The following is a 13,058-nucleotide window of genomic DNA, read 5'->3' as shown; positions in this document are numbered from 1 at the left end:
TAGGAAGGGAAGCAATTTAGACCTGATCTTGCATCAATTGTAGTCAAAGGGGGTTTTGCCATTAACTTAAATGTGACCAAGATCATGCATTACTGACATCACTAGGTGAACTTCATAAGAAAGAGCAGATATTTTGGGTTGAGCATGGGTAGGTACTTGTAGTCTTGTCATTCTCTGTTGCATTGCTGTGGACAATAACAGGCAGGGCCTGTGTTTTACAAAGACAAGTGTTGTCCCTGAAATGCCTGCTCATTAGATCAAGATGTAGTTCTGGATCTCTTGGCCTTTCACATGGTTACGGCACTTCACCCATGGTATCCACTAATCTGGAGATGAAAGTGATACTGCCTTTCTCTTCAAGATTGACGCAAATAAATTTAGAGCTCACAAGCGGCATCGGGCTCAGCCTCATTGAATGCCACTTCCCTTAAAAGGAAAGTTTAATAGTAATAATAATGGGCCCAAGTCTGCCACTGTTACTCAAGTTGTGTAATAGTGTATACCATTGGAATAAGTGTAATTATTCACTGACTAAGGCAGCAGGGAATGTGAATAAGGGTTGCAAAATTGGCATGTAATTTATTCCCCAATCTGCAGGTATATACATACGTGCTAACTTGACTCAGTGGGGCTACTCATATGCTTAAAATTATGAGTGGGTGTCAGTATTTCCAGTGTCAGAACCTAACTTTGGTACCTTTTATGAATACAGTTTGAAAGCTGATTCCTTGTGTAAACAAAGCTTAGATTCAGTAGATTTTTTTAAACGTATGTTAATATTAATCTGATGATGATTGTAACTACAAGCAAAAGTAAATGATCAGCAATCTGTAGGTAATTAAAATAAACAGATTTTATCCCCACTGTAAAATTTCTTGCGGCCCATCGAGCAGAGTGCCTGCTGACTTACCGGTTCTTTGGTTAACAGATCTGAATGAGTTTCTTTAGTTGTTCCAGACTCATGAAGATCTGGCATTGCTGCTGGGCGAAAAAGGCAAATATAATTCTTTTAATTAAAACACTCTTTATATCTCCTCAGCTGCCTTGTCCATCATCCTGGCTGTCCTAGAAACAACTTTCTTGATTTGTGCTTATTTTGTTTTGTGGTTCTTGGTGTTCTTAAACTTGTCTCGTAAATGTAGATAATTTATGGGAAAGAATTACTTATTTGGTGCTTTGCTGAGAAAGTCTTTAAAAAGACAAAAGTGAATGAAAGCAGCTAGAGCGCACATACAGGATGATGTGGCAAAGGAATTTTCTTTCATTAAAAAAAACTATGTACTTAGTGATCCTGTGAGCATATATTAGATCAAGTATACCGTTGCACTAAGAATAACTTCTTATTACTGTTGGATCTACAGTTGGATATTTTCTTATTGCTGCTCTTGGGTTTTTGTGTTCCTTTTTCTATCTTCAAAAATAGCATTGGATAAGAGATTTATGGGGGTTTGATATTATTTAACTCTAATTGTAAAAACCCAAATTTCAAAGGCCTAAATAGTGACTTAAGGTACAGTTCTCAGCAAGAGGTGGTACACAGAACTCACTACCCCAGGAGTATCCCTGGGAGGCTTGAACCTCAAATAGACCTTTCTAAGTCACAATTCCTTTCCTGCTTTGCTCTTCCTCTGGCCTACACCAGTAGCAAATTACAACAACCTCTGCATCTACAATGGTTCCCTTGTGCTGTTCTTCACACTAGGTGGCTGCAGAGCCCAGGCTCCACCCATTCCCCCACCCATCTTCTCAAAGGGAGGAAGAAGGCACTCTGTGGCAAGCGCTTGCTCATCTCTGCATGCCCAGACACAAGGTCTGAGAAAGCGGCGCTGGCATGTTGGGAATGGGTGTGATTTTACTTCCCTCGGTGGGTGAGTGTAGTCCATGTCACAATCCAGCCCTGAATTAAATTGGTTACAAACTTTTTTAGACCAAGGGATATGTCACTAATGTGGCCTATTTTGTAGCTTTAAAAGCATGGAAGTATTTGTAACTGTGACAGATATAAAGGTAATTGTGTCAGATACAAAGGCCTAAGACTTTGTTGTAATAGCATTTTCCTAGAAGTAATGGTGATGGAGTTTTTAATTTTGTACTGTATATCTTTAAAAGTGAATGAGCCTTGATTTTTGTGACTTTGCCTTCATTTCTAATCTCTTTGTGAATGAAAAGCTAGCTATACAGAGGCACAAATCCAGAAGCTTAATTCTCCATCTGATTAGAGCAAAGTCACCAACCTGATTGGTTGAAAACAACCAAAGTTCCATGGAGCAGCTTAGCCTCCTGGGAGGCCGAGTAATAATAATCAAATGAAGACATATTAAAATGTAATATTACTTCCTCTCCATGGGGACTGTATAAAAATCATAGCCAGAAACTATTCCTGTCTGCTGACTCTGTTTCAGTCTCTGATTCTCTGCCTCTGCATTTATGGCTAATGCATTTCACACAATAAACAGGGATTGTGAAGTTTTAAAAGCAAATAAATATGAAAGATCAAACATTGATTTATGACTTCCAGTGGCTTTTTATATATTTTAAACCACAGAAGGCAGAACTAGAACTGGATGCTTTGGTCTGAATAATTTCATCACCTCCCATGTCAAATCAGGGGATATATTGAGAATGTATTTTACAATTACTGAATAGACACAGTTCACGTCCCAAAAGCAAGAATTAGTCAGGTCTCTTTAACTGCCATTTCTTAAAAATCCAGTGACACAAATCATCCACAAATCAACAGCACTTTGAGCCCAACCCTGTATTCCTTGCACTCTGACAATTCCTATGAACTTCAAGTAATTTTGGCTCAGGTCACTAGTATAGTGATCAAACATCAATTTCAGTTTATTGTTGAAAATGTGTTAGTCTTAAACTTTGGACAGGAACAGTTGGGATTCATAGAGATTTAAGGCATTTGTTTGTTTGTTTGTTTGTTTAAAGGTTGTGTACAGGCTCTTGCTGACCAACTGCTTCATTCTGCTTCTGACTGTAGTCAACAGAACTTTTGCCGTTGACTTCAGTGGAGCTCAACTGGACTTCAGAAACTCAGATGCACCTGTGTCATCCAAGGGTGGGGGGCAGAGGGGAGGAAGAGAGGAGTAATGAATCCTATTTTATCCAGTTAGCACTGTTGTGCTTATTTTCAGTTTACTGGAAGATGCTGGCGATATGATATAACAAACTTAGAGCCCAATCCCGGAAACACACCTGTGAGCAACTTTGTTTAAGTATGTAAATGTTTGCAGGATTATATAGTTTTTCTGATGATGAATGTGTCTGGTTGCCTGGGATAGACCACACTGAGAATGCCACACTCAGGACAGACTGCAAGAAACTCCCCCACACTGCAGAAAATCCCGCCGACATAGCACTGTCCACAGTGGCACTTCTGTGAGTGTAACTTATGTTGGTCAAGGGTTGCATTTTTTCATACCTCTGAGCAAATTAAGTTTTACTGACAAAAGTGCTAGTGAAGACATAGCCTACCTTGTGGGTGTCACCCCAAGAACAAACATCTGAGATACAAATACATAGCAAATATTCATCACTTCAGATACAGTGATGATACATGGATTTAACCAGGGTAATCATACTTGACAGTTTGCAACTTTTCCATTGACACCTTACATGATACACTTTGTACAAGATTTGTTGCAATTGTATAGCAGTGGTAGGAACAACGATACAAATGGTCATCTTCAAGCATACAGCATCATGGTCAACATTTAACTCGAGCCTAATAAATTAAACATTCATTGCAAATTTATTAATTATTTTAAAAAATTCTTAGGAATCAGGATGCAACATTAATGTAATTAGAACTCCAGGGACAGGGTTACCCACCTGAAGTGTGTGTGTGTGTGTGTGTAATGGAGGAGGTTTAGATCACCGGAGGTGTAATTTTCACTCAGAGATCAAATATAAAGACAGCTGCAAGTGTTTTAGGAATATTTTGCACTTGTTCCCTTGTTTGACTTCTGCATACTGAGCTTTTGACAGGAAACAGTGTTTTCTCTGATATCCCATGTTATTTTTCTCTCTCAGTGAAAATCCTTCATCTTCTTGAATCTTAAAACTGTTTAAAACTGCCCCTTCTTCCTCCCCACACACTGGGATATGTGAGGTGATATCTTGAAATCCATAATGAAATTTTTCAAATAATTTCCTCCAGCAGTCTTGGCTAATTGTTAGTTTAATTAAGGGGAGAAGTTACTTTGCCACTGGAATATACTTAACTGAATACTCCTCCTTCCACAGGATATGGTGTTATCTCCCCTAAACTGTAACATCAGCTTTCAGAAAACCCCTTGAAGGACTGTGGAAAAAGTGAATACTCCTGTAAATTCATTCATCCAGCATCAAAGCTATGAAAGCATTCTTTTAGTAAGGAAGCAAGGCAGTTTGAACTCTGAAAAGCACACACCAGCTTCACTGTAATATTGGGTTATCTTGATGGAGGCTGGGCATTGTAATAGTTTTGCATTCCTTACTTTCCTTATATTAGACTGAGGTTAAACTGTGGGTCTTCTAATTTTATTGTGGTCTCTGACAGTGTAGGTTAAATCAGACAAATTTTTAAAGGGTGCTGATATGAGAAGGGGCTGTACTCTATTCAATTAAAATCTGAGAAAGTGGAGTTTAAAGTGATTGTGAATCCCTGTAACCTAGATATAAAAAACAAAAATGAAAACTCACACACACAAAAAAAAAGCAAAATAAAGTCAGTGTTTATTAGCTGTACTCTCAGCTGATGCTCAGTTTTGATATTTCTATTTACTACTTTTTCCCCGTCCTTGTGTCTCTACATTGGCAAATAGGTCATAAAAAACACTTTCAGTGAAGACACATTTGATTTATGTCCAGAACTAGTTCTTAGTATTGATTTTTTTTCTCTCTGGAAAACAAAACAAAAAAACCCCAAACTATATGTCTCCATTATTTTCTGAGTCTGGCAATGCAATGGCACATTTCAGATCTCCTTTTATCTTAAATTACTTATTGTGGTGTGGGTTGCTGGGTTTTACTTTTTTCATTTTGAAAACTTTTTTAAAGAAAAGATTAGAAATAAAAACAAACTGAAGTTTTAGTAACTTTCTTTGTGATGATTGTGCAGTGAGGGAGGGGAAAACAAGATTAGTTGTACAGGGGGGGAAAACCCAGGGTGGCCTAAATATAAGGAAAGGAAAGTATAGAAGAAGGAGTAACGAGTTGGAAATTTTATATGATGGGGGGAAAACAGGTTACACACAAAAGAGGCAGAAGTGGAAGAAAAACAAGAAGTGGATCACAGGATAGGAAGGTAGGTTCAGTGTAAAGGGTATACAGCTAAGGAGAAGATGAAAGCAGAAAAAATATTAACATGGGGCTGGGAAGACACTGTGAAGCAAGTAGGAAATACAAATAAGCTATATTAAAAGCAAATCCCAGAGGAAGTTGAAAGGAGAGGGAAGGAGAACTGAAAACAAAGAGCTGGACAGTGTGAGGCCCTTGCTGAATTAGGTCCTCAGATGAAAAGACTGAGTCTAGAGAAAGGAAAGTGCTGTTTAATTTAAGCAGTCCATGGGAATCCCAACAAGTAATACAATTGGTATCTATTATTTATTTTTTTGCACTAGGTGGTCGGGATCTGTGTGTGTGTGTGTGTGTTTTGGGAGATGAAGGGAAATGGACAAAACACTCATACACATCATGAAATGAAGTAGATTTAGAATCATCCCCCACTATTTAATACTGCATTATTGTTAATGTATCTGGTTAATCTGCAGTGTTGTCTGTCAGGAGCTAGTAAGGGATGCAATACGTTGTAGTCCTAAGAATACAATACAGTAAAGTATTAGTGTAGCATGAAAGAAAACTGATGCTCCCCTCTCCCCCCAGAATATTTGGTGATGGAGTACAATCATGTAGACTCTGACTTGATATGTATGAGTTCCCAAAGTGAGTTGTACTTCATACACAAATCAGATTGCAATACCAGCTAGCAGTGGGCTGCAAGTGGGTATGTGGAGTTTAAGCAAGCATACAGATAAGAAAACAATTTAAACATGGGGGAGACACTCGTTTGTTTGTAGAAGCTGAAAGGTTTCTGTTAAAGTAGAACATTTTTTTAAAGCCCTAAGTAAAATAAGATTGTATTTAAAAAAAATAAAATACTGTTTTCCAACCAGTGTGGAATCTCAGATTTCACTTTGTCTTTTGTATGTGTGCATTTCCTTAAACAGGAGATCTTTTACAGAGGAAGCAGGTGTACTGTGGTGATTATTTATGATGTTGCTTTAAAAAAAGAAGAGTGAATTAAGTACTTTGCTCCTTTGAGCCTGGCAGGGCTTCTTTTTCAGCTGACCCCATTACCTTTATTTGGAAGGTGATGCCATTTTATCCAGGGGCATAATAGAAAGTCACTCAATTGTGCATAGAAGAAAAAGTGGCTGAGTAAATTTGAAACCTGATAAGTCATTCCAGCGTTTGTATATAATGTATGACTTACCAATGTATTCATTCTTTTGGCTTTCAACATTTCACAGCTTTTCATAGGTCAACCTGAGCAACAAGAACAGATTCCAGTAGATTAAAGGAATCCCTGTTTTCAGGCACTCATATTCACATCACTTTGCCTACTGATTTCCTGAAATCTCTTTTTGTTTGTTTTTGTTTTTCTTTGATCAGCAACATCAAATGGGTCTTTAGAGGGCCTGGATAACCAGGAGGGAGGGGTGTGCCAGACAAAAGCCATGAAGATCCTCATGAAAGTTGGACAAGGTAAAGACCATCTGCTGTTTCATGAAATCACTTTGATCAGTCTCAGTACCCCACTTAGTGTGCAGGCTTCTTTTAATAGCATAGAACAGAGTGCCAACTGAGTCTAGTTTGGTCATTCTTCCCTTAGATTTTGAGAGCAAAGCCTATTTTCTGTACCTAAGCTACTGACAGATTTCTACAAGAGGAGCGCTAGTGTAATAAGATCTCTTTATTGTAGAGCTCTCTAGAAGGGAAGGACAGCCAGTAATAATGCGTTTCAGTCATTTTTATTTTAAAAACAAAACCACAACTTCACAGTTCATAATTATTTGGAATAAATGAAAGGAGAAAAGCTAATGTTTCTGTAGTTTTCTTATTATGAATTCTAACTACAGAAGAGGTTTTTGTTCATTGTCTCTTTTTATATATAGATAACCTATTGTGCAGAAAGAAAGAATTATTCTTCTAATTAGAAGTTGGTTTAGGAGTCACTCAACTTGCTCAGTTAAACTGAAATGTCATCTGCAAAGCTTTTCTTGCCAATTACAGGAATCCCTATAGTTTCTGCAGATGGCCTCACAATCTAAACCTCTGAAAAAAATCAATTTTGCTTTAAAAGGAGAATTATATTCTTCTATCTCATAGCCCTTTTCATAAAGAGTCTTCTATTCAAAGCTAGTCCTATCTCATGGTATTTGGCAGCCTTATAAAGCTTAATCTCTTCAGTTGTCTAAACTGAAATCAGTCATTTTTCTTTCTTACAGATCCCAATTCTGCTGGATCACCCCGTAATACTGATCCAACTAAGCGTCCCGAACAAGAAGCTGGTACCAACGGGAAAAGCTCCACAACAAGTCCATTTGTAAAGGATAATTCAGGTACACAGCGGGGTTTTTTGGTCTTTTTGGCCATTTTAAGCGATTTTTTTCCATTCCTTACATCATTATTTTAGCCCTGGAATTTGTTTAAAGCAAACATTTGCATAGTGAGGTCAAACAAAACTGGGTTCTGATGCACCAGTGGATGGTAGCTAGAAGCTGTGCATTTTGGCCACTGCACAGCACACAGTGCCCCATCTCATTTTGCAGTTGGAGTAAATTACATCTTCTAAGAAAATCATTCATTTCCTGGAAAGTTTTTGGGTAGTAGTTTCTCTGAATAGCTTTACAGTGGTAAGTGTTGCCTCATGTTTAGTACCCTGGCAGATGAGAGAATATTTCTATCTTTCTCTTCCCATCTGATACATTATTAAGAGGTTGTCAACAGCCATTTGTAAGGTTTATTTTAATGCATGTATAATTAATGCTCTAATCTCTTATCTGATCTTATAAAGTCTACAAATGACTGATGGATCCTTCACTAAATTTAAAGGTTTTTAAAAAATGTATCTTTTTAACATGAGGATCTCATAGTTTTCAGCCCAATATCTTCAAACTGCTTTTCACGCTTTAAGTGAACAAAAAAAAAAATAAACAAGGTCACTGTGAAAGATAGCAAATTTAGAATATTACAAAGCCAAACTGGTTATCAGTCGACTCTGGGTTCTCACCAATGGCTTCAAGTCTGTCCTCGCTGGCTACATTATTTGCTACCCTGCTAATGAACCTTTGAGATGGCAGTTGTTGAGCAGGCGTCAGCAATTCTGTGCTAAGGTTATTGTAGCCAGAGTTGATAGTTATGTGAATTTAGCATCCGCAGCATTTTTCCATCTGGAACTGAGCATGAAGAGAGGGAAGTTATTTCCAACTTTCTAAGTAAGAATTCATTGAATTCTTGTGACAAACTGATAATGCGATGATGCCACGCACTCAGCAGGCTGTTCAGAGTGAGAGCTTTTTTCTGCCTTCCAAATGTATTTTTTTTAAATAAATGTAATTTAAATAATAAAAACTAGTTGCATGATAAACATTTTACCTATCTCCCCTGCTGCCTCAAGCTTCCTTGTTTCATTAGTAAGCAAAAAGTAGATGCAGTCAGTGGTTTAATTTAAACTAGTGTCTGAAAGAGAAAGTAGCAAGATTATGATACCAAAGTGTCAGCTGTCCTGAGACTTGTCATTTCCCTGTTTTCCCCTATTTGCTGCCTTGAGCTGGCCAGCATCTGTTAAAAGATGCAGAATGTATCAAAGGCTGCCTTGTCAGTCCCAGGCCTTGCTGCTGATGGATGATGATATATGAAAAGAAAACAATGCGGTTTGGGAGCAGCATAAAAGTAAGACCAACAGACACAAAGTCTTGTTTAATATTGATTGCTGACTTCAGCTGTTTGCATTTAGCTACCTAACAGGGTAATTGGTTTGTCAAAGTTTAGCTGCCAGTTAATTCTTCCAGTCCTGCTGAGTCTTCACATTTTTAAGCACCGTAAAATGGTCACAGGCCAGCGATAACTTTTCTTTGTGTTTTCCTCTCTTTCTAGGATCCAGCACAGATGGCAGCAAGGCTGGACATTCCAGTATACTTGGTTCAGAGGTGGCCTTATTTGCAGGGATTGCATCAGGGTGCATCATTTTCATCGTCATCATAATCACTTTGGTGGTTCTTTTATTGAAGTACCGGAGAAGACACAGGAAGCATTCACCCCAGCACACTACAACCCTGTCACTTAGTACGTTAGCCACCCCAAAACGTAGTGGCAACAACAATGGTTCTGAGCCCAGTGACATTATCATTCCTCTAAGGACTGCAGACAGTGTTTTTTGCCCTCACTATGAAAAGGTTAGCGGAGACTATGGACATCCAGTGTATATAGTTCAAGAGATGCCTCCTCAGAGTCCAGCAAACATTTACTACAAAGTCTGACAAACTGTGGTACCTTTGAGTTATAGAGGAAACTTACTGGTCAGATGCTTTCTGTTGGGGTTTGTGATGACCCCCTGTGCGCTAGTATTGACTCAGGCACAGGGGGGAAAGGCAACACCCTTTTCTCAGAGAGCCTTCTTGAGCTGGACAGCTTATCTAGTCTGTAGAATTCCTGTCTCAGTGAACAAACATTCACTAAAAGCTGGAAGACTTTCCGTAGAAGATACCCATTCTCCGATTGCTGTATTCTTGTTACATTCATCATCCTCGAAGCCATGTGCTGCAGGCATCCAGGCATGTACAAAAGCCAAGGGAAGATGGAGTGATTTGTGGACGTTTAATAGTTCTAGGCATTCTGGGAAGGTCCTTTAGGATATCAGGCTTGAAATGCAATCTTACGACTTTTTGTGTCTCTCTCTCAGTGCAGACTGGATTTGTCACACAGACCTCGGCATCTAAGTAAGACTTTTAAATTCTCTTGCTTTTAGTCCATCACTGTTACATTTATTTCTGTAGTCCAGGGTTCTGCCATCCTTCACATAAGATTTCCTTTCACTCCACCTCCTGCATCACTAATGGAACATTAACATTTGGAGTGCCATGCTCCATCCATCTGCTACAGCAGCCTCTCTCGAATGGGTAATACATTAATAGAAACTGTGTTTGCTAATAAGGAGCCTTCCAGCCAAAAGTTAGGCTGTCAATGAAGTCAAGACCAGGATTGGACGGTGGCAAGGAAGGGCTGACTGCAATTGCAGTTGAATGCTGCTGCCTCTGAACTAGAAGCTGGAAAGAAACATAATATAGGTAGCACAGCACTTTGGTGTGCTAAGTTTTAAGAGGCAAGTAGGAGACACAACACGCGCAGTGGATTAGGGCCGCATTTGAAGGAGTTCACAGTTATCAAATAGCAATGTGCAGAAAAAAATAGTACCTTCAATACAGTAGGACAAAGGGGTATTGTTAGTAAATGAATGAACAAGCCTGGAGGACAAGACAATAGCAGGTCCCTGATGATGTATTAGGGCAGAACTGTTGTGGTACTGGCAATAAGATATACAGCTTGGACGCTGTTGCAAAATCGTAGTCTGCTTTGGATGACTTTTTAAGCAGACTCAGCTGCTATACTTATCACATTTTACTAAACACAGGGAAAGCATTTAAGAAAATAGCGGAGAGCCAAATCTGACTTAGATGATTATAAGCCAAAGGTTCAAAAGAGCAGTAATTCCATCACCAATGGAGTTATTAAATACATTCGCATCTCTCCAAATAGATCAGGATTTTGTTTCTGATTGAGCCTTTTGACTCTTTGGTTTATGGTAGGGCTGTCCCTGCACAGTGCAGTGTAGGTACGGTGACTGACACAGCAGTTCATTGGTGCTCTGTTTCAAAGTTAAAGCACATATGGAAAACCTCTTACCATAAGGATAAAATAAATTATGACACTGAGAGGGAGAAGGACGATATGACTTATTTATAATAGGTGTATAGAACACAAGGAATATAAAATGAAAGATTGTTTTTCTAATATATATTTTGAGATTGCACAGAATCTACACCAGAAGATGTGAAATTAATTTGTGGCAATTAAATGATCTTAATTTCTCAGCATTAAAAAATAAAAATTGGATGACTGCTTGTGGGAAAAAACAACTTCATTCCAAAAATAACAATAATGAGAGCAAATACAAAAATAACAAAGCCCTATTAAGGCATCTCACATAACAGTAGACGAGGAAACACAAGCCCAGAAATCCAGGAAATCAATGTCACCGAATCATATATTTAACAATGACAAGATGTTCTGGCATTTATTTTCTGTGTTGTGTTTTCCCTTGCCTTATGGACTGAAGTGTTCTGTAGATTTCAGCAGGTCACAGAGAAGGGGAGTTTCAGGTTAAAGTTTGTCTGCTTTAGCATGTTTTCCCCCCCCCATCCCCCACGCTGAACAAAAAAAAAGAATCCTACTTTTTATGTGCTATGCAAAATAGACATCTTTAACATAGTCATGTTACTATGGTAACACTTGGCTTTCCGAACGGGAAAGAAAACGTAGCAACAGCATTTTAAGGTTCTCAAACCTCCAGCGAGCACCTGCAAAAAAAAAAAAAAAAAAATGAACTGTCATAGAAACGATTACTCTCTCTATTTCCTGAACCTGAAAATGATGTTGGTCAAAAAGGAGGAAAAAAGAGAAAAGAAAAACGCATGGTTCTGTGGAAGGTTACCATGGTGACTAACTACAGTACATATGTAATTCTTTCCAACAACCCCTCCTTTCTGTGAATCCATCCATACAAGATTTTCTTGTAAGTCATTAAGATTTTATTTTGCAGGAGGGGGAGAAAGGGGAAAGATAGGCATCGTGAGTCTGATTTTAATTAAATCAAGTGTATGTTTCATCAGTTGGCTACATTCTGGTTATGTACTAAACTGTGGGGGAAAAAAAAAATCAGATGAATGGATGAAGAGCAACCTGCAACCAATTGAAAACAATGTACCGTGCTTCTGTTTTGTGTTTGGTGCAGCATTATGACAATCTACCAACTGTTCCTTTATTTGACGTTGGTTCAGCTTTGAAAAGTTACTGTAAATGCCTTGCTTGTATTATCATCCCTAGTCTCCCGACTTGGAATTTGCACCATCATGTCGAAGTGAAGATGCTGTAAATAGGTTCAGATTTACTGTATATGGATTTGGGGTGTTACAGTAGCCTTATTCACCTTTTTAAATAAAAAAATACACATGAAAACAAGATAGAAATGGCTTTTCTTAACCAGATTGTGTATATAGAGCAATGTTGGTTTTTTATAAAGTCTAAGCAAGATGTTTTGTATAAAATTTGAATTTTGCAATGTATTTAGCTACAGCTTGTTTAAAGGCAGTGTCATTCCCCTTTGCACTGTATTGAGGAAAAAATGGTATAAAAGGTTGCCAAATTGCTGCATATTTGTGCTGTAAGTGTGTACCATGAATATTTATTTAAGGATTTCTTTGTCCAGTTTGTAAGTAACACAGTATTACGCTTGAGTTATAAATAATTTCTTTCTTTCTTTCTTTCCTTTTTTTTAACTAGCCTGTCATAGGTTTGAAATCTGCTTTAGTTCCACGTTGCAATTAGCCCCCAGAAAATGAAAATTATGAAAATCACATTCCACGTCTGTTTCAAACTGAATTTGTTCTTAAAAAAATAAAATATTTTTTTCCTATGGAAATCTTGCCTTCTAAGTATTTTCTTTAGTTTTTGATTATTTATTTTTTTCCTTTTTCCTTAGTTTTCTTTTTCTTTTTTTTTTAAAAACTCTCCACAGCTACTAGTGATCTATAGGGTGAACTTAAGTCTATTTTCGTTTCAAATTAGGGCCCTGATCCTGCAACCTGATTCGTATAGGCTGATCATTATGCCCACGTGGAGCCCACGTGAAGTCAGTGGGTGCCATTAAGACATAGGGGCCTACTAACATGGATCAGCTTGCAGAACAGGGAGTCTGGTGTCTGACCTGCAGACACTTAACTTGA

At 38.1% G+C, this 13,058-nt stretch overlaps 1 protein-coding gene across 1 annotated transcript in view; it reads left to right on the top strand.

Annotated features, from left to right (window-relative positions):
- The window catches only part of EFNB2 (ephrin B2), a 50,673-nt gene extending 37,936 nt beyond the window's left edge, over positions 1 to 12,737 (top strand). The window contains exons 3-5 of the mRNA XM_073349373.2: positions 6,667 to 6,759; positions 7,503 to 7,616; positions 9,154 to 12,737. Of these exons, the coding sequence (XP_073205474.1) occupies positions 6,667 to 6,759; positions 7,503 to 7,616; positions 9,154 to 9,536 (590 nt within the window). The 3' untranslated portion in view covers positions 9,537 to 12,737. The remainder of the gene's footprint in view (positions 1 to 6,666; positions 6,760 to 7,502; positions 7,617 to 9,153) is intronic.
- Positions 12,738 to 13,058: the final 321 nt, after the last annotated feature.

This window comes from Lepidochelys kempii, chromosome 1, assembly GCF_965140285.1.
Source record: "Lepidochelys kempii isolate rLepKem1 chromosome 1, rLepKem1.hap1, whole genome shotgun sequence".
NCBI lineage: Eukaryota > Metazoa > Chordata > Testudines > Cheloniidae > Lepidochelys > Lepidochelys kempii.
Note: the sequence above shows the minus strand (reverse complement) of the source record. Positions and strands in the feature narration are given on the sequence as shown.